This window comes from Vipera ursinii, assembly GCF_947247035.1.
Source record: "Vipera ursinii genome assembly, chromosome: 7".
Classification (NCBI taxonomy): domain Eukaryota; kingdom Metazoa; phylum Chordata; class Lepidosauria; order Squamata; family Viperidae; genus Vipera; species Vipera ursinii.
This window is the reverse complement of record NC_139521.1, coordinates 51368964-51391157: the sequence shown is the minus strand read 5'-3', so window position 1 is coordinate 51391157 and position 22194 is coordinate 51368964. Positions and strand designations below refer to the sequence as shown.

Here is a 22194-nt window from a genome sequence, read left to right as displayed (position 1 = left end):
TATTTATCTTTCTATAGTCTGTCTTGTGGTGTGTGTGTGTGTGTGCGTGTGTGTGTATCTGTCTCTGTGAGTGCATGCATACAAAGTAATTTACTTATTAATCCAATTTGCATGGTCATTCATGTCACCAAAAGTAAGATGAAGCAGCATACAACAAGCAACAGAAAAAAAATATAGAAAAATAAGAATCACATTAAAAATCAATCTTATAAATCAGATATACAAAACCCAGGCGGAGAGAAGCCACCTCAGCAATGTACCCTTCTAAGCATGTATCTTGGTTCCCTGAGAGCACCAGGCCTGATAATATAACTGGATCTTGTGGGCCTTCCAGAATATCAAAGGAATAGAGGTAATCCAATTTGGGAGAAAGAAGCTTCTATAAGGCAGGCGCCAGAGCAGAGAAGTCACGAATCCAGGAACCCACCCAATGCAGGTGCACAGCTGATGGTACCCACTGCATGGCTTCTTTGCCAGATCTAATGGGGAAGGCTAATGTAACCAGGGAGAGGCAGTCCTCTAATAACCCAGTCCCATGCCATTAGGTAACACCTCTACACTAGTGAGTAAAAGCAGGTCATCCCTAACAGGAAGACTCTAATTACAATATTATAAATCACTGCTGGTGCCATTCATCTGCGATGTATATATACATCAGATTATAATTATGTTTAAATAAAGTTAGACAACACAGTTTAATATTTTTAGATTACAATATCACGTTCATGGATATTTATTTCAAAAAAGAACCTGAAATTACCACTAACGTGTCTGATTGGATTCTTACCTTCAGGACCCAGGTAAGGAGATATTTCAGGCACACCATTTACATTAGAAGATTCACAAGGAGGGAGAATCTGTCAGACAGTAGACAAAACAACTAATGCTATGGCAGTAACATACATCAAAATCATACTGCAAAACAAATTGAAATATTTAATATATATTAAATATTTAATAATTGTTATTTGATATTTCTGAACTACAGTTTCAGATATCCATCAAATGTCAAATAAGATTTAATTGGCGTTCTCTAACAGTCCAAAGACATTTATTTATTTATTTATTTTATTTTAATTCCATTTATATCCCGCCCTTCTCCGAAGACTCTTTGTATCTGTATCTGTTAATGCATGGCTCTAGCTTAGTTTTTTAGGATCAGATAAATACACTTCTCGACTGTAGGTTGCAATCCAGTTTTTTCTTAAAGCATTATCATGTACTTTTTATCAATAGCCATACTTAATCCTTTAGGCTTCTTGAACAGGTAATACTGAATATTAGTGGGACTTAAAAAAACTCAACTAACCCAAACTTCACTTACTGCGATGGGTCCATTTTAAGTAGTTCCAGACCCATAAAACGTAACCTATATTTTTACAATCTGGTTTTAACAGAAAAGAGAAAGAAACCGAAAAGGCTAATACAATCATAGACTTGGAAAGGACTCTTTAGGTCTAATCCAAATAAAAGCATTCAAGATGGATGATGGTCTAGTTTGGTTCTAGCCAATGAAATCAATCTGCCATGCCAGCTGTTAAACTGCTCTTACTGTTAGGGATTAACATTAACTTGGAATATGTTTTAAATCTAAAACCTAATAATAAATTAAAATCTAATAATAATCTCCAATTATGGTATCAATATTCTAAAAGTGAATAAGTATTATTAATCCCACCTAATATTTTTATGAAACAGATGAAATTACATAAAATATACCTTGAGTCCTCGAAAACTTCCAGGACTAGTTGGAGAGGAACTAGATGATTTTGTTGATTTAGGAGTAGAAATCTGGCTGCTGGGGGCTCCACTTACTTATAAAAAAAGAAGAGAAATGAACATGTTATACAGTAAAATAAAAGTTGGAGTTCTGGTAAAGAGGTGATGCTTTCAATTGACCTATGGTGATACACAGTATGAGAATTATAACAACTTCAACAAGATAAGCTTATCAAGAGCTGTTAAATCCCGTTTCTAATGCTTGTATTCACTAAGTTTTTTTTTCAAAGAAGCTTTCTTATTTTTTTCTTTGTTTTCAATGTTTTCAATGGTTCATTGCATTTAAACGTCCCCCCCCCAGAGAATTCTCTTTGCTAAGTCCTTTTCCTTGGCTATCCTTAGGACTTTTTAAGAAAGTCTTCTTTCGTATGTCAATTCAAGCATCAGCAAAACCTTTTCCAGACTGGTATCCTTCCTTTTATTTTATGACCACAGTTCCCAGAGTTCTGAAATAACAAATGGAAAGGTTGCTTTTAAGTTTTCTACTTGTACTGGTAACAGTTGATAGTTATCTTGTTTATCTGTAAGCTTTATGTGTATGTTTTGTTTACTGACTTCTTAGTTATTATTGTTTCAATATCAAATGTTTTATCAGTAAATCCTTCTCAAGAAAATCCACTGGATTACTGTAATGCATGGACTAATCCTTGAAGGTTGTTCAGAAATTGTAGCTGGCCTCAAATAGTGCAGATGCTATATTACTCACAGGTGCTACATTACTCCTGTAGAAATAACTATGTGGTTCAATGTGCTTATTTGTTTACAAGACTAAGACCCAAGTTATATACAGGAATACCTGTTCTTTAAATCTGATCTCCACCTCTTATGTAATATCTTTTGCAGGTCCAACCACTAATTATAATCTCCTTCAAATTAAGCCTGATTCCTGAGACAACATAAAAAGTCAATTTTGTTTTCCTTAGATCTATATTGTGGACAAATTCCTATAACCGGTCAAGTCAGACTTGTCCTTACTAGAGTTTAGGAAGGGCCTTAAAAACTGTCTTACCCAAGTCTTTCAGGTTTCTTACATTTTTATTCCACCGTTCATATAATTTCCTTATATTAAGTCAAACAGATCTGTGCTTCTTTAAAACACACGTTTTTACAATGTTCTATACCAGGGCTTTTCAACTAGTGGTACGGGTACCACCTGTGGTACATTGGCACCTGGCAGGTGGTACTCGGCCATCCTAGAAAAGTGGTAGCGGGGGAGGGGAATGAGTTGAACATGGGCAGCACCATACAAGCCTGAGCAAGATGGCTGGAGCTGCAGGGCTGTCAGGGCTCAGCGAAAGCACCAGGATCAGTGCCGCTTTCCAGCTGATAGGCACTTCTTTGGGACTGTCAGGGCACAGTGGAAGCACCAGGATCAGCGCCAGGCTCCAGCTGTTGCTCGGCGCTGATCCTGGCACTTCAGCTGAACCCAGAAGGAGCACTGATCAGCTGGAATGTTGCAGCATCTCCAGGGTCTTGTAATTTACATTCAGATGCTTGGCAACTGATTCATATTTATGATGGTCCGTGTCCCAGTGCTGCAACCACCCAGCAGATGGGGGGGGGAATAAAAACCAAACACCCCCCACCCTACCCCCCGCTGCCAATCCTCAACAGAAATGCTCACAATGAAAACCTTGGACAGGAGGAAGAGTGCTTCCGGGCAGGCAGGCAGGTGTCTTGCTTGGCTGTGGCTTGGGGGGGCACTTTTTTCAGTGCCATTGTAACTTTGAACAGTCACTAAGCGAACTGTTGTAAGTCGAGGACTACCTGTACTTTATCACTTTTTTCCTTTTTTGGGGGGGGGTCATCAAGTTTTTGACACCTTGTTAGGCGATTGGTGGTACTCGGATGTTGCCATATCCTAAAAATGGTGCAATGGGTGAAAAGGTTGAAAAGCCCTGTTCTATACTTACTAAATTTTGAGACACAGTAGCAGACTGTATAAATATGAAACTAAAAAAAGCTAAAATTGCCAAAAGGTAACATTCTCTTGAACTGCATACCTAGTGCATGGAATCCACAACTGGCCAACATAAATGGATTCTCTGTGCCCTTATTATGGCTAAAAGACCAATATCGCAACATTGGAAAGTTAAATGTATGTCCTCATTCACTCAACAGATAGAAAACCTGCTTATGTTTATCACCTTTCAGTGGATTGCCTATAGATGTACTTTGTATGGATAAGTGTAATGAAATCTAGAATTAATTTACACAAATGACAGTAGATTAAAAAAGATAGTTAAGGTTATATTACTATTAGAAATTAATATATATGTACTTGAATATTATTTACATCAGATAAATATATATAGAATTGTAACTGCTCATTGCTACATTTTTTATTTTTTTCATTCTATTTTTCACTTTCTTAATGTATTTCTTTGAAAATGTATGTCTTTTCATTATAATTATCTTTACGTATTGCTTTTCTTTTTTTCTTATTGATTTAAAAACAAGAAAAATACATTTTAAAAAGTCAAATAAATCCATCCAGATGTAGATGGCATACATATCTGTAAATAAAACAAATGCAGAAATAATATATCCTTTATTAACAAGACTTCCTAAGCTTTTTTATAATGCTTCATCAGACTCTAACATGTACCAACAATAGCTTATTTATAAGGTGTCTGAACATAGCAACCATGCTCCCAACGATATAATTTATGCTTTAGTGTTTTCATGATTTCCCAGAAAGAAGAAAATGCTTTTGGAGCCATACTGTTTTCAACTATAGTTCTGTTGCTTTTTTTTAATGAGTCTGTCAACTAGGTATTTAGTTTCCATGGAAATCCTTGTAACAACTTACACATTTGAGCTCTGTAAAGAATATCTATAATGGGCAACAGAACATTCATTTAACAAGTGCTAAGCTATGTGAATGTCTACAAAGATGAATATGCCAAACGAGATCTAAAATAAATAAATAAATGAATGAATACATAGACACATAAAAGTCTTTAATATTTACAACCAACATGCATGCAGAGAAACTAGGCTTTTTTTCTGAACTATCATCATTACATTTCACAATGATTAAGAACAGGTTTCTCCACCTTGGCATTTTTCAGATCTGCACACAACACACAGAATGTGAGAAGGTAAGTGGGAATCTGGAGAGCTACAGTCTACCCACAATTAGAAAATTCATTTTATTTTTTAGACCACATTTGCAAGTGTGTATATCTTCCTCTGCCTCTATCTTTATCAAGCAAATTGCAGAATATACAAGTTTTTTTGGTATCTATTGGGTATACAAAATAAAACGACAAGTAGTTTACTCTCCTTGCATTTATAAAGAGCCAGAATTGCATTTTTAACTAAAATCAGTCAGTTTTAGGAGTCTGGAACAGAGCCAACTGACCGAATTCAACAGCGTCACTCCAAACAGCATAAAATATAAATTGACAAAAGGAAAATCTTCTGAAAGGCATCCTTATAATTGGCGTTGCAGAGGTGTGAATGATTAATCCACATAAAATAAAAGCCATATTGCAATGGAAGACAAGGGAAAAACAATCAGGGGATCTCCAGATACCAAAACAACCCCCCCAAAAAGACACCAATGCATGATTAATCTTTTTTTCCTCTTATTAAGTATAGTTTTCATATTGTTCTGAAAGTTACTTACCTACAATATTTCAAAATATTTCAAAACTTTGAATCAGATCACTCAATGGCAGAAACCAGAAACTGGAAACAGTTTCAGAAAACCAAGTTCATGTTTAACAACTCTTCAGGTTAACAGAAATGAAATAAAAGTAATGCCATGTAAGTGAAGAAGAAAGTGGTCATAATGCTGTTCTGTACCAGCCTGCTACCGGCCCTGCAGATAAGGCAGGGACAACCCCTTTTACAAGAAGGCAAGAGGCTGGAACTAAGCCTGCCAAATTTATGGATACAAAAGCAAACAGAACAAGACACGAACCATGAAACAGGAGCTATTCAAGGGATTGCCTTCAGCAAACCAGCCCTCCCACGCATTCCCCTTTTATACAGTTCAGGGCATGGCTTCTCTCTGCCTCCTTCCGAGGTGCCCCATTGCCTTCCTCTGTTTACTCCTGATTGACTGCCTCCTGCATCGGGCGTCCTTGAACAGGGCCAGGCTGTGGGTCATCTTCATCCACGCTGTCAGGCTCACACAGTTGGGTCTGCGTCGTGACCAGGTGGGAGGGGCCTGGCTGAGGGCTCTCATCAGCAAGCTCTCCAACCCCCTCAGCAACCTCTCCAACAGCCCCCCTCCTCCTCCTCCTCTGAATCGTCCGACCCAAATGCCGAACGCACAGGCTGACCCTGAATCACAACAAATGCTTTATCCTACACAGAAAGGAAGGAAAACTTTCCTTTTCTGTAGTTGATACTAAAATGAAAATCAGACTATTAACTTTTCACAAGGCTAATAAATGTTTTTATGGACTAGTACCGTGGTGGCGAACCTATGGCACATGTGCCACAGGTGGCACACAGAGCCCACCCTCATTCCACTCCTAGGCCTTCAGCTGGGTTTTATAAAACCTTTTCACTTTAGACCTCGGCTGCCAGGTGCAAAAAAAAAAGGGTTTAATCAATCAATCAATTTCAACTTCTCACGGGAAAAAAAAAAGATGGAATTGATTGAACTTTTTAGTCCCACCCAGTCTGCTGTTACCACTGCAGCCACACCCACCCAATGGGCCACACCCACCCAATGGGCCACGCCCACCCAGCACCTGACGATACATAAGTGGGTTTTGGGTTGCAGTTTGAGCACTCGGTCTCTAAAAAGTTCACCATCAATGGACTAGTATCTTTCACAAGTCTATTTACAAAACTATACTGTACATTGTATTTACAAAACTCTTATTTATAAACTTATATTGTATACTGTAAGCAAAACAGTTAATTCAGCTGCATTCATCAAGTCCTTAGAAGCCACTATTGTTACTCCTATCAACTGATAGACAAACAAATCTCTGACACAAATTAACAGGACTTTTATTTCTGGCATACTTTTCTACATAAGCAAATTATAAAATAGGCTTTATTTCATTATTGATTTATTTTGTCATTTTTGTTGTTGTAACTGTATGCGTCCAACCACAAATTTAGCTAAATGAGTTTGGTTAACACATCTTTCTTTAATAGTGATTATCTACTTAAATGATATCTTAATAAATCAATTATCTAATATAATATAATGTTAAGATATATGCTACTATTTTCCAAGGTCTTACGGAAAAGGGGAATAAGCCCATTAAGTCTTAGTTTTGCTAATCATAGAGATGTTTAATGTAAAGATAAAGGAATAGATCAACGGACAGAAAAAGTAAAATAAAAATGTAGGAGACAAGGTGGTGAAATGAAGCCATAGCACGAATGGCTCACCTGGGGATTTTGCTGAAGAACATGTACTGGAGTAGTGGCCACCCCTCTTTACTGTACTCATTCAATTGATAAAAAGGAAAAAGAAGAAAGGTTATTCATAGGTGAGAAGAGAAAATGACATAGAGAGAAGGGGAAAATTCAACTATTTGTTTTCTAGCAACGATATGATAAATATATTACCATAGGCGGTCCTCCTGAAACTAACATAAAACTCATTAAATTATAACAAAAAAGAGCAGGGATGCAAGATGTTTCAAATCTGAATTATTTCAAGTTGAAAATCACTGTGAGTGTGAAATTGAAACTTTCAAGCATTTTTAAAGTGCTTCAGGCATAACCGTGCTATGGGAAAGGTGAGGAAGTCAGTTTGGGATTAAGTGTAAACCATGATTTTAGCAGAGCATACACACTTTCTGATGAATAAATTTAATTACTGCCTGTTTAATTTTATTGTCATACAATACTGATGCTACATTGTCAAGCACATTACATTATTTATCACCTTGGTCCTTACACTGGGAACTGTAGTGTATATATGATACTTTTGATATTTGTCTTGTTTGTTACCCGAGAACTGCCCTGAGCTAGACACCAACTTCGTAAAACATACTTTAATAATGGTAGTCTTGTGTTTACATTCCCCACAACTTCTTATGTTGAGAAGCTGTTGCACAGCACATTGTTCTCCACCATTACATTCCAAATCAAAATGTCTGTAAGTACATTGATTATCTGAACCTATAGTATTTCAGCCTGTGCTGAAGTCTGGTTAGGACAGAATCAACCATAGTTGCCCAAATTGGTGACTTCTTACAGAAAAGAAACAGAGAGAGTGTGACTGTTGCTCCTGCTTCATTTCAACAGTATTTGACCACCATTTCCAGTTGGCAACTAGTGTTTTGCTATACATGGTCACTCTCTTACTTGAAGGGATAATCTTAGTAAGTACTATTTTGTACCTTGGCAGGGTATATACCCTGGCAGCTCTGTTGTACAAAGCACATTTTGTCCCTAGTGCTGTTCAATACTTTATATAAAATTACTGGAGTTGGTTATTATAGGTTCTGGAGCTGGGTATCACCAATATGGAGATTAATTAATTAATTATATTTTATGCTACCTCATTGCTAAATGAGTTATGATTTAGCCTTAAAAACAATACCACTTACCCAAAACAATCAAAATGATTCATTAGTAAACTATAACATTACTATTAAATTATGAACCTTCTAATCATAGTAATCACTATATTTTCTGAATGACAAAAAACATTTCGGGCAGTTTAGTTTTAGCAACTTTTTTGAAAGTCAGAATAGCAGGGGGTGCCATCAGGATTTCTAGGAGGGGAATATTGCAGAAAGTTAAGTGTCGTAACAGAAAAGAACAGATTTCTTCCTCTTGTCTGAATTTCATATGAGAAGAAACGTTCAGTACACGTACCTGGTATACTGGCAGGCACTAAAGCAAATGGTTCTACAGCTACCCAGATTCAAAACCATATAAGACTTTATAGATAAAAAAATATCAGTTTTTACATTGAGCCCTGTTTGGTGTTAAGTGTGATATGCAATGGCTCTTGCTTGCCAAAAGGTAGACTGCAGCACTCAGCACCATCTGCAGCATCTGAGCAGTCTTTAAAGGCTGTCCCATCTAGATCATATTGCAGTAATCTGTGTGGAAGGGGCCAATAATGTGAGTTCTACCAGAAAGGCTTATTTCTCCAGGAATGGTCATAACTGGCACAATGGACTGAAGCTGGACAATAGCTCATTCTAATTATAGCCTCCCTCTGCCTAGGTTTCTTCTATCCACATCCTCCAGGCCTCAAGTCAAGACTTCTACTGTATCAATGAGTGGTACCAAGGTACAGATGATGAATAATAATAATAACTGCAGAAAATCACAAAAAAGACCTGCAGTTAGAAGTAGAATGACTTTGGCAAAACAAAGCAAAGATAGTACCAAAGGTAATAGGTGACCTGTATGCAATTCCAAAACATCTGGCGCACTACTTAAACATCATCAGCATTAACAAAATCATCATCAATCAGTCGCAAAAGCAGCTTTCAGGTAGATTTCAACTTACAACTGATTGCTTAAGGATCTTTCAAAGTTATGATGGACTCAAAAAAAATTCTGACCCATCCTTGAAATTATGACTGCCATACCACCCTTATGGTCACATTTTGACCACAAAATTTTGGGCTCTTGGCAACCAGCTCAATTTACAAAACAACAAAATAACAGAGTTGGAAGGGACCTTGGAGGTCTTCTGGTCCAACCCCTACTCAAGCAGGAAACCCTGCTTCTTCTTAAAAATCTCCAGTATTGGAGCACTCATAACTCATTCCACCAATTAACTGTAAATTTCTCCTTAGTTCTAGGTTGGTTCTCTCCTTGATTGGTTTCCATCCATTGCTCCTTGTCCTGCCTTCAGGTGCTTTGGAGATTAGGTTGACCCCCTCTTCTTTGTGGCAGCCCGCTTGATATTAGAACACTATTAGTTGCAGTGTCCCACAATTACATGATTGTGTTTTACAAAGTTTTTGCTGTTTTTTGGCCAAAAAAAAAATCCCATTGGATAAGCTGGATTTGGACTTACAATCATCTAACAACCATGCAATTGGCCTAAAAACTGCAGTTAATTACTTGTAAAAATGGCCTTAAAATTGTGTCTGGCCGTATGGTAACTTAACTTCCAACCACAGTGACTTATAAGCAAATTCCAAATTCAATTGTGGTCAAAAGTCAGAGTCTACATGTACTTGGAACAACTTTTATCCTGCAACAATACCCTTACACTACGAAACAACAAGATTTGCCCACACCAGGTCCTTGGGAAAGGACTCAATAGGCAGTTAAAAATGCTAAATCAGTTTAAATATCTGGTTGACTGCAACCAATCATAAATTAAATTAAATTAATATGCTGCCCAAATTTCAGCAATTCTGAAGGGTTTACCAATTGTTAAAAACATTTAAAAACAAGGAATACAAAGACCAACCACTATAATGTACTACCACTGCATAGCCTACCAAACCACCCACCATGAAACTTTCAGCTATTTCCCACTCTTCTCAGTAACCCGTGTCCCTGGCTCTTTCCCTGGTCTCCCACCCCATTTTGTCCCTCTATGTATCAAAATACTTCAAAAAAGCATGTTTTGGGTCAGGCATTGGCCACATGAAACAATTCTATGCATGGAACAATCTGTGTGTATAATATCTGGCACATCCCTTGCTCAGATTTATAGTGGTTTAAAGGTTGTAAGTTATTTTGCGGGAACTTAGTAAAGCACTTGGTTCTTAAATGCCTTCACATGTTCTTTGTTCTTAGTAAAAATGCAATGATTACTTTTCTATGCTCCCTCTATGGAATTGCCTCCTTAGAGATGTTGAAATGTTACTGAATGTTTAAAAATGAGTTAAGCTTTATTATTTGTTGCAGCACATCACATGTTTTTTATATGGTTTTAGAGGTATTTAGTCCTTATTTTGTATATCATTTTATTTATTGCACTGGCAATTTTTGTAAGTTTAAATGTTTAGTCTCTAATTTCTGATTGCTTGATTCTACCAAAGGGGTTGAGCCATGTGTGGAAAAAATGAAGTTCTAAAGAGCAGTTCTGTTTTCAATTACCTGAAGCTGGAGACTTGCTTCGACGTGAAGGCCCAGGACTTTTAGATCCAGAATATCTTGTTGTTCCAGATGCACGGGAATAAGATGATTTCATAACACGGCATTCTACAAACAACAGAAGATGGACGGTAGGATACATATTTTCAATGCACAATCACTTCCAAAATTTAAATCACCCACAATAGTAGAAGTTCCTAAATTACTGTTCCTAAATAGTTATTACCAAATGGAACAAATTACAGTTGCCAAGTCAGTGTATAGAGTTCTGTTGCAATAAAACTTTCCTCAAGTTGTTTTAAATCTACATTTGAGCAAACTAACTTGTTAGTGATGCTGTAAAATAAGAGACTAGAATATTTTTCTGTATGATTGTAAGCAGGTTAACTATTCTGTTAGTACAGTGTGCAATCATTTTTTTAAATTCTGTATTAGAGATGAGTGGGATATTGTAATGTTTTGGTGGATTGCTACAGGAATTGTTCCAATCAGGTAGAGTTTCACTTGTGCTGTGTTAACAAAACTATGCTGTATTATGCATAAAAAGCCTGCAGGATCATGTTTGGTACCAAAATAATTTACTGAGTGAATTGATAAGAATAAGATCAGAGGCATCCAGTTCTGAAATTCTAACTGTATATCCTTCAAAAAAGGATATACATTATTACAAAGTCAGCTTATTGCCCCCAACAATCTTGGGTCCTCATTTTAGCTACCTCGGAAGGATGGAAGGCTGAGTCAACCTTGAGCCTGGTGGGATGCGAACCTGCACTAATTGCAGGCAGCTGGTGTTACTTAAGGAGGCATTAGCCCACTGCTCCACCAAGGCTCCTCTTACAATACATACAATCAAATGGCATCCTACATGGATACATTCATCTACCTAGGCCACGGGTCGGCAATCCGCGTCTCCTGTGGCTCCCAGCCGCCCGGTGCGCGCGCACCTCTTCGAACAGGCAGTGGTGCGCGCACACCTCTCCAAATGAAGAGTGGCATCGCCCCTTTGGAGAGGTGCGCGCGCACCTCTCCGAATGGGCGGAGGTGCGCGTGCACCTCCCCAAACCTTTGGAGAGGTGCGCGCGCACCTCCGCGCGAACGGGCACCGGCGCCGCTCTTTGGGAAAGCTGCTGCGGCACGTTTGCAGGCTGCCGAAGGTGGTAGCTCTGCAAACGGGCCGTCGCCATCGCGCAACCGGGAACCGGTTCCATCACACATTAAAAAAAAAGGCAACTGTGTGCGTCCGCGCATGCGCAAGAAAAAACCATTTTGCGCATGCGCAAAACGGTTTTTTGCGCATGCGCGTGCATGGACGCACGCATGCGGCTCCCACTTTTTTTATGTGTGATAGAACCGGTTCTCAGTGTCTCTTTTCCTTTTTCAGGTTGCCAACCCCTGACCTAGGCACCCAGTGAAAGCCATGATAGAGTTAGCTTTCACAAAGTCATTATTACATTTTGGTTTTATCATTATGCCAATGATATTTATTTAATTTATTTTAATTATTTTTCATATTTCTAAACTGCCGATTTCCCTCAGAGTAGATCTACATAGGATCCCATTTTCTTTACAATGTTTGTAATGTCCTTTCCCCATAGACACTATAGATATATTGACAAGAGCCTGATAAAACCATTAAGAATGTGGTAATATTGAAAAATGTAAAACAGCTTTCTATATTAAATAAATCAAGGAAAATTCTTATAATATGAAATCATTTAAACACTGGTCATTTCCTCATTAGTGATTTGCGGGTGGGGGTATGCCTTAGTATTTTACCAAAAAATGGGTCTGTTAGGATTCAAAGCATCTAAACCTGAAACTGATTAAATGGCTTAAATATTAAATCAGCAGCCAACTTGCTGTAAATTGGTCGGAAACTTAAATGGTTCAATGATATCACAAGTTTAATAAATAAATAATAAATATGCTTGTATATTTCTCCAGAATATGATTACATTAGTTACTCTAGAAGAATGGACGATATATTGTCTATATTATGATCAGTTGGCTTAAGTGGATTATTGTAATTCATAAAGCACTTTAGGTGTGTATCCTTACCACTATGGTCCAGAACAAAATCATCTTGAGCATAACGGTATTTTTCAGGTCCACAGGCAATAAAAACATCATCGTCACCAAAAAAGTCTTGCAAACAGGTAACCTTTAAAAAAAATGTAACATGTCACAAGGGGCCACAGAGGCTGAGAAGCAGAGTTCACATTATGCATTTATTATTTGTCTTGCATAGGCAATTACTGTTGCTTGTACCATTGAAAGTTAAACACAAATAAACAATGAATATGTACAATTTTTTAATTTTTTTACTACTCCAATGTCATGTCTCTGGATGCTGTACATGAATCTCAACAGTGATCTTAACATAAAAATAATCACATCAATAAAAACTATCAAGAACAGGTAATGAATGACATCCTTCTACTAAGCAGCATTGAAGGGCCATTCCCAGCACAGTCTATTCCACAGCATTGGACCTAGGCTCCCTCACTTCTCAAAAGGACACACTCTAAAAAGTCCCTCTCTGGATGACCTAAAAGGAAGAGAAGACTCATTTTGGATAAGGCAGTACTTAAAGTAACTAGGGCTCATGCCGTGTAAGGTTTTATAGGCATAGCATTTTGAATTTGGATTGGAAGCAGTAGAGGATCAAAAAAATAAGTGTCATTCTACATTGGCAGGAACTATCTGCAAGCAATCAATACATCTTACACCAGAAAGAGCACATTTTTCAGATCTAATCATGCAGTAAAAGGTTATGAGTTACTGCCATTAGCATCTTCTAGTCAAGGTAGAGTCCTTACTGGTACTTCCTAATCATAAACCTATTTCTTCAGAGGAACCATAACTTCAATCTAGAGCTAAAAGTGGGATTAATTATTTAGGAAAACCAAAATTTCTGTAAACAAATAGTAAGACTGTTTTGCTTAGACTTAGTCAGATTACCTCTATCCAGCTGACAGTCCCAAGACTGTCACAGCCTCCACAGCACTTCAGCCCTAACACAGTATGGCAAAATATAATTGATGTAAGAGAGTAATGGTATCCTACTCTTAACTGACAGGTGACCACTCTGGCAGTTCCACATAGATGTTAAATAACATTGGGAAGAAGACCAAGCTCTGTGGTATCACACACTAGAGCAAGCATCAACTCTACCTTTCTTCTGCTGTGACCACTAAATGGGGCTACCCAGTCAATGCAACATGGTACCTTCAGCCCCCAGTCCAGAAGCATATCATAGTTTTGGTATCAAAAGCTGTTGAGATCTTAGGACCAGAAGAGGTGTTTTCCTCCTTTCATCCAAGTCCTTATGGTCACACACTTCAGGACCCCAAAACTTGGGAAATAAATTTCTTATAGTACCATTAAAGTATTTTAATACATGCCAAGTTTGCATGTTCCTTCACCAGTAGATTGAATTTTGTACAGATCTAGCATTAAATAGCCCCAGTCTGAATCTAAGACACGGGTCTTTGAGCCGTCTCCTGTGGCTCCCAGCCGCCCGGTGCACACGCACCTCTTCTAACGCACCTCTTTCTTCTTTGAGAAAGCTGCCCCGGCACGTCTGCAAAGCTGCCAAAAGCGGCAGCTCTGCAGACGGGCCGCGGCAGCTTTCCCAAGAAGCGGCGCCGCTGCCCGTTCGCGCGGAGGTATGCGTGCACCTCTCCAAAGGTTTGGGGAGGTGCACGCGCACCTACGGTCGTTCGGAGAGGTGCGCGCGCACCTCTCGGAATGGGCAGCGGCATCGCTTCTTTGGAAAGCTGCCACGGCCTGTCTGCAAAGCTGCCACTTTCGGCAGCTTTGCAGACGTGCCGCAGCAGCTTTCTCAAAGAGCGGCGCCGCTGCCCGTTCGCGCGGAGGTATGCGTGCACCTCTCCAAAGGTTTGGGGAGGTGCACGCGCACCTACGGTCGTTCGGAGAGGTGCGCGCGCACCTCTCGGAATGGGCAGCGGCATCGCTTCTTTGGAAAGCTGCCACGGCCTGTCTGCAAAGCTGCCGCTTTCGGCAGCTTTGCAGACGTGCCGCAGCAGCTTTCTCAAAGAGTGGCGCCACTGCCCGTTTGCGCGGAGGTACGCGCGCACCTCTCCAAAGGTTTGGGGAGGTGCGCGCGCACCTACGGTCGTTCAGAGAGGTGTGCACGCACCTCTCGGAATGGGCAGCGGCGCCGCTTCTTGGGAAAGCTGCCGCGGCCAGTCTGCAAAGCTGCCGAAAGCGGCAGCTTTGCAGACGGGCTGTCGCCGTCACGCAACCGGGAACCGGTTCCATCACACATAAAAAAATTGGCAACCGTGCGCGTCCGCGCATGCGCAAGAAAATACCATTTTGCGCATGCGCAAAACATTTTTTTGGGCATGCGCGTGCATGGACGCATGCACGCGGCTCCCACTTTTTTTTATGTGTGATGGAACCGGTTCCCAGTGGCTCTTTTCCTTTTTCAGGTTGCCGACCCCTGATCTAAGACATTCAGGAACCTGGCCATGGAAAGGATATAGAAGGTGAAGAAGTCATGATTAAACTTCATTATGTGGCGAGAAACATTATCAATCAAACTTGAATAATAGGAAATTCAATGAATGACAAATCAGATCTAACCAACAGATTTCACTTTCACAAAATAGTGACAGTGCTAGAGGTACCAGAATATATATATTTAAAATATAAAAGTAGACAAATTCATGAAGGTTACAAATAGTCGAATACACATATACTGTATAGATCTCTTTAAGGATAAAATGCTTTTTGAAGGATGATTGAAGAAATATAATATAAACCAATATGAATACACTAGAAAATAAATGTCTACTTAAAACAAAGTTTGATATATTATTTGCTTAGCTTTCTTGGCAATTTCTTCTACTCATTTTTAGCTATCTTCTAGCTTGCATTTGATATTATTTGTTTAGAACAGAGATGTCAAACTGCTGGCCTGTGGGCTGGATGTGTCATGCCACAACCGCACCCACCCTATTCCTGACAATGGGGGAAAAGTTGCAATATGTTGCAACACGTCCCCTGATGTTGAGAGTTTGACACCCCTGGTTTAGAAGCTTTCTTACAATTGTCCATGAACTACTCTACAACTGTATGTGGAATTGCCCTTGAGAAGTGTTTGGTAACTGCAGATAATCAAAACACTGACATACTGTTTCTTGCGGCTGCCTCCAGAAATTTATGATTCATTTTGAAAGATAATTTGATTCAGAACTGGACTAATGACTTTATCATGTGATTTTATTTAAGAGCATTGAGCATTATGATTTTGCAGAGGACTTGTTCTCTTGATTATTCCTTCACTAGAAGCAAAGCTGATGGGAAGGCATTTTTGATGGCTTCTCATAAGCTTTGTCTTCCAGCAAGCAAAATTGCTTCTATTTATTTTTACAATATAGATAGGACCTTTGATGCATAGGCATGTTTTGTCTATGGAGCTGGAGAAGTATGCAAGATATTTTATTTTTTAAAAAAATAAGAATTATAGTTTTAATCATTTATTTTGCTAAAGGCACAACTGGCAAAAAGGTAGGATATAATGTAAATCACATAAATCCCTAAATAGGCTAACTGAAATAAACAATGAAGCATACTGAACAGAACAGAAATTACAAACATTTTCTAAGGTAATAAGAAATGTCTTATCATGTTTATGATATTGGGACTCATTCATGGGAAGTAAAACTTTCCCCCCCCCTTCTGACACAAACCCTGCCATTTTAACTGGGAAAGGTCTGTATGAATGCTATTGATAATGGCAATTGATTCCATTTTACTGGGTTGGCTAAATAGGGAATCTGATGTGTTTTTATTCTTTTTTTCATAGTACACAACATGAGCATTCCCGCTTGTCCAACATCAATTCTCCATTAATCACCTCTTTATGGAAGAGAAAAGCTTACCCGCAAACACACATCCTCACACACAACCTCTAATGATGCTACCCAGCAAGTTTACAAATGGAGTGCTCCAAGTAGTTTAATGGCTGAGCAAGGCTTTAGCTGCAGCCTGAATACTCAAGCAAGGTTGGGATGATCTCAGGACTATTTATAATGAAGGAGAAAGGAAAAGCACATTCTCCTTTAGTCTACTCTCATTTAAAAGATTACCCTCTATTCCATCTAAACCAGCCCTAAATGATGAGAGACATTTAGGAAAAGAAGTATTTATTTGACTGGAACTTTTGAAAAGCCTGCACAGTGGTCATAATTTCAGCGATAGCTTTTCCATGATAATTTAACCCATGATAATTATGACTAAACAGCAGTCTTTCTTTCCACCACCTACAGTCAGTAACAAGTGCTCTATGAAGGGTGAAACAGTTTTCTTAAAAATAAAAACAATTTTTGTACAATGATTTCTAAAGACAGTAAACACATTTGATGGTTACAGCAGTGTCTTTTCTTTTACCCCAGTGAAGCTATCTGAATTTCATTCTAGAAAGGGATTATGAGAAAAAAGTACCATTTAATAAAAAGATGGATAGAGTGGATAGAGTGAAGACCCAGGCTGAAGAGTATAGACTTTTATATATACTGTACAGGTGAAACTCGAAAAATTAGAATATCGTGCAAAAGTTCATTTATTTCAGTAATGCAACTTAAAAGGGGAAACTAATATATGAGATAGACTCATTACATGCAAAGCAAGATAGGTCAAGCCGTGATTTGTCATAATTGTGATGATTATGGCATACAGCTCATGAAAACCCCAAATCCACAAGCTCAGAAAATTAGAATATTACATGCAATCAATAAAACAAGGAGTGTACATAGAACAATATCGGACCTCTGAAAAGTATAAGCATGCATATGTACTCAATACTTGGTTTGGGCCCCTTTTGCAGCAATTGCTGCCTCAATGCGGTATGGCATGGAAGCTATTATCCTGTGGCACTGCTGAGGTGTTATGGAAGACCAGGATGCTTCAATAGCGGCCTTCAGCTCTTCTTCATTGTTCGGTCTCATGTCTCTCATCTTTCTCATGGCGATGCCCCATAGATTCTCTATGGGGTTCAGGTCAGGCAAGTTTGCTGGCCAATCAAGCACAGTAATCCCACGGTCATTGAACCAGGTTTTGGTGCTTTTGGCAGTGTGGGCAGGTGTCAAGTCCTGCTGGAAAATAAAGTCAGCATCCCCATAAAGCTCGTCTGTAGAAGGAAGCATAAAGTGCTCCAAAATCTCCTGGTAGACGGCTGCATTGACCCTGGACTTAATGAAGCACAGTGGACCAACACCAGCAGATGACATGGCTCCCCAAATCAACACAGACTGTGGAAACTTCACACTGGACTTCAAGCATCTTGCAGTGTGTGCCTCTCCATTCTTCCTCCAGACTCTGGGTCCTTGGTTTCCAAATGAGGTGCAAAAGTTGCTCTCATTAGAAAACAGGACTTTGGACCACTGAGCAACAGACCAAATCTAGTTTTTCTTTAGCCCAGGTAAGACCCTTCTGACGTTGCTTGTTGTTCAGGAGCAGCCTGACAAGAGGAATACGACATTTGAAGTCCAGGATCCGTCTTTGTGTGGTAGCTCTTGATGCACTGACTCCAGCCTCAGTCCACTCCTTGTGAAAGTCCCCAACACTTTTGAATGGCCTTTTCCTGACAATCCTCTCCAGGCTGCGGTCATCCCTGCTGCTTGTGCACTTTTTTCTTCTACACTTTTCTCTTCCACATAACTTTCTATTAATGTGCTTTGATACAGCACTTTGGGAACATCCAACTTCTTTTGCAATTACCTTTTGAGGCTTTCCCTCCTTATGGAGGGTGTCAATGATGGTTTTCTGCAGAACTGTCAGGTCAGCAGTCTTCCCCATGATTGTGATTCCTACTGAACCAGACTGAGAGACCATTTAAAGGCTCAGGAACCCTTTGCAGGTGTTATGGCTTAATTAGCTGATTAGAGTGGGACACTTTGAGCCTAGAATATTGCACCTTTTCACAATATTCTAATTTTCTGAGATTGTGGATTTGGGGTTTTCATGAGCTGTACACCATAATCATCACAATTATGACAAATCACGGCTTGCTTTGCATGTAATGAGTCTATCTCATATATTAGTTTCTCCTTTTAAGTTGCATTACTGAAATAAATGAACTTTTGCACGATATTCTAATTTTACGAGTTTCACCTGTATCTAAAAAAAAATCCATCCAACTCTATCTAATAACACTTACTCTTTAGTAAGTATATTAACACTTAATTCCCTTTGCTTAACAGGGAAGTTTGAATTTGTTATCCCATGACAATGATAAATACTGGCTAGACTGAAGGAAGCCTTTTGCTGCTTTCAATAGGAAAATGCTAAAAATATGAATTCTTTTCAGCTTTTTCAATGCATAATTGTACAAGGCACTAGAAAGCAGTGCAGTTGTCATGGCAGCTAAATCATGGGAAGGAGCTGGCTGAATTTACAGTAAGACCATCTGTAGGCTGAACTATGCAGCACTGAGCATTTGCCTGAATCTATTATCAAGTTCAGCAACAAGCTTTCTCCACCCAACATTCAATTGGCTTGAGCATAACCTCACTGACAAAAGACAGACAAAAGATAAACATCTACACTGTCTGCTTTTTTGAGGATAAATTAACTATTAAATTTCTCCGCATTTAGTGAATCAATCTGGCAAGGGAAATAACTCACTCTTTCCTAGTCGGCTTGATCCACAGAAATACAACAAATGCAACAGATTCTTTTTATAAAGATCTCTATTGTTCCTTTTTTGAAAATAAAATGTCTTAAAAGAAGCTGGCTAGAATACACAATATTATTCGACCCACACTTTGTAAGGCTCATTGTGCAACAGCAGAAAACATATGCTATAGAATAATTTTCTGTTTTTCAGACTCTTCTTTTTCTTCCTGTTCAATCATCTCATACTGATTCTTTTTGTGTTGTGCCAATTATATCTGCTGTATGCTTATGAATTAAAAATAGACATAAGAAAAACACAGGGAAAATGAAGTATGAAGCTGTCTGCAAACACAGGAAAAAGAGTATGGCAATTTTTAATAAAAACGTGTGCATCATGACCTCTGTTATGCTGAATAGAAATCTAAAATTAAATGTTTGAGTGCAAAAATAGTATGAAAGTATGAATTTTATTAATATTTCTTTCTCTTATTTTAAAACTTTAAAGTTTTAACAGCAGTGTTATATCTGCATTTTTAGTTAATTTCCACTGCAAATTAGAAATGAGTGAATTATCCCTGAGTTCACTTTTAATATACTAAAAAAGTACAAACCTTAGGATTTTTATTGTAATATTTTTATTTGCAAATCGATTCAGTGCAAAAATACCAGCAAAATATGCTACAATCTACTGAGGGGAGACCTGCACTAAGCAAATTGTAGCATACTGTATACACCATTTTTCTTTTTTAACAGAATATCAATGAAAATTCTCAGTGATCCAGGTAGAGCTTTCTGGAAATTGAGTCAAGGCAACTGGACATCTTTTCTTGATGGTTTGATGGTTTTGCTGCTTATCCAAGAAGCTTCCTCAGTCTGAGCAAGTTGGATAGAGAGACCCCACGTATATCCTCCAGGATAGTTTCATTTCTCACCTAATCTGGATTAGATGTAAAAGTTGCAACTCCTAAATCCTTTACCCTAGATGGATCATTAAGTGTAGTTTCCTGGGGAGCTCTGAAGTGGTCTTAATCTTCCTGGGGACTGATGCAAGAGCAGCATGAAAAATGGAGGGCAGATTATATCCATCTCTATTGAGGGAAGGATTTTCCACTTTGGTATAAATGGATTCCTTTATTCCTCTAACAACCCATCTATCTTCCCTGTCAAAAATGAAACATTATTATCCTCAAAAGATAATAAATGAAGGTATACTGCTGATCCTGGTCCTGTGGTTCTGTACTGGGCCACCCTCTTGTGTAAATTTACTTGGTTTCTCCAACTCTGTATACTCCTCACTGAACTGGATTGCATACACTACCTTACTCTTCTTATGTTTTGGTGTCTGATCTTTAGGGTGGACAAAGCTCCATCTCAGTGTATTGGTGGGTTTGAAGAACACAGGTATGTTGTGTTTTCCCAATATCCATTTTAGCTTTTCCGATACATTGGCCATGTAAGGAATAACCAAGTTCTTCCATTGACACTGAGTCTTAGCTCTATCTGCTGGTCCTTCTAGTGGCATTTTTTTGTATGTGGTTTAAAAGAATAAAACAACTGGAATCAGTTTACAGGGGAACTCTTGTTTTAGGTAAATATGGGGAGTGCAGTCCATATCAGACCCCAGATTGCCGCAGATTTTTTTTTATGTGACATAAAGGAGAAATATTAAGGACTGCATCCATATATTTATTCTCATCTACTTTTTGAAGTATATTTCCTGGCAAGCAATTTCCTAAGCTTTAAAAAAGATGAGATTCTCGTTTATTTAAAAAACAAACCTTACATATACAAATACTTTGATTGCAAATTCTATGTACTGGTTGATGCTGAAAGCAATTTATTTTTTCTTCAGCCAATAGTACTTCAGACAATAGTACATGCTGTTAGTATTAACTGGTTTTTTAAAAAAGTGATCAAAATGACTAACAGCAATATCATCAAATTAATATTATACTGTATTTACATGTGTGGATTTTAAAAAAAAACGTCTGTACAAGCAGAAAATGCAAATGTTTCTGGACATTTTCCCACTAAAACTAGTCTTCCAGTCATTCTTTAATATATTCACCATGTTAATTTATTGTTTAATATTATAGATCTGTTTCTATATGTTCTGGAATCTTCCTACTTAGAACAGATTTTTATTGTAATTTTGCTTAAGAAGAAAGCTCACAACTCAATTCCCTTAAAAGCTAAATTCAAATAATCCTGGCTGTCTGCACTGTTCTTATAAACCTAAGAGCTTGCTTCTAGAGTTCTGGTAAGTGGAACCATTCCAGGCTAGCTGCATTGCTTCCAAGATGCAAACATAATAGATTCCTGAATTTGGCACATCTCCAAGTAAATGAAAACAAGATCCTACTGTTTAAATACTGAAGAGCATTCCATCTTTGAAAGAAAAGGAAGCTTCAATGGAAAAGAAAACCATACTCAAGTCCAGATGTGATTTACAGTAAAACATCAATCAAGCACAGATATTGAAATGCTATTTTGTACAAGATATAACGCTTTCTGTGGCCTTGGATAATATTCACATTAAGAAAACAGGACGCGGAGTAACATTTTGCAAGGGGAAATGCTGTTTGGAAGACAAAGGAAAGGAAGTCTAAGTGCACAGTACACTCACTAATAATTGCAAATGTATATGCTGAGCAATATTACCTAATTAAGCAATTAATAAGTAAATCATGTTCATCAGAATTGCTGTAATAGAATGTGATGATAGTTAAGAATAACCTGTCACATTTAGACATGGATCCTTCTGCA

At 38.4% G+C, this 22194-nt stretch overlaps 1 protein-coding gene across 1 annotated transcript in view; it reads right to left on the bottom strand.

Annotated features, from left to right (window-relative positions):
- DCLK2 (doublecortin like kinase 2) overlaps positions 1-22194 on the bottom strand; it is a gene marked incomplete at both ends in the record, with an annotated part of 70664 nt that overhangs the window by 31083 nt on the left and 17387 nt on the right. The window contains 5 exons of the mRNA XM_083367055.1: positions 788-857; positions 1720-1814; positions 7147-7197; positions 10786-10890; positions 12841-12943. Coding sequence (XP_083223181.1) covers positions 788-857; positions 1720-1814; positions 7147-7197; positions 10786-10890; positions 12841-12943 — 424 coding nt within the window. The remainder of the gene's footprint in view (positions 1-787; positions 858-1719; positions 1815-7146; positions 7198-10785; positions 10891-12840; positions 12944-22194) is intronic.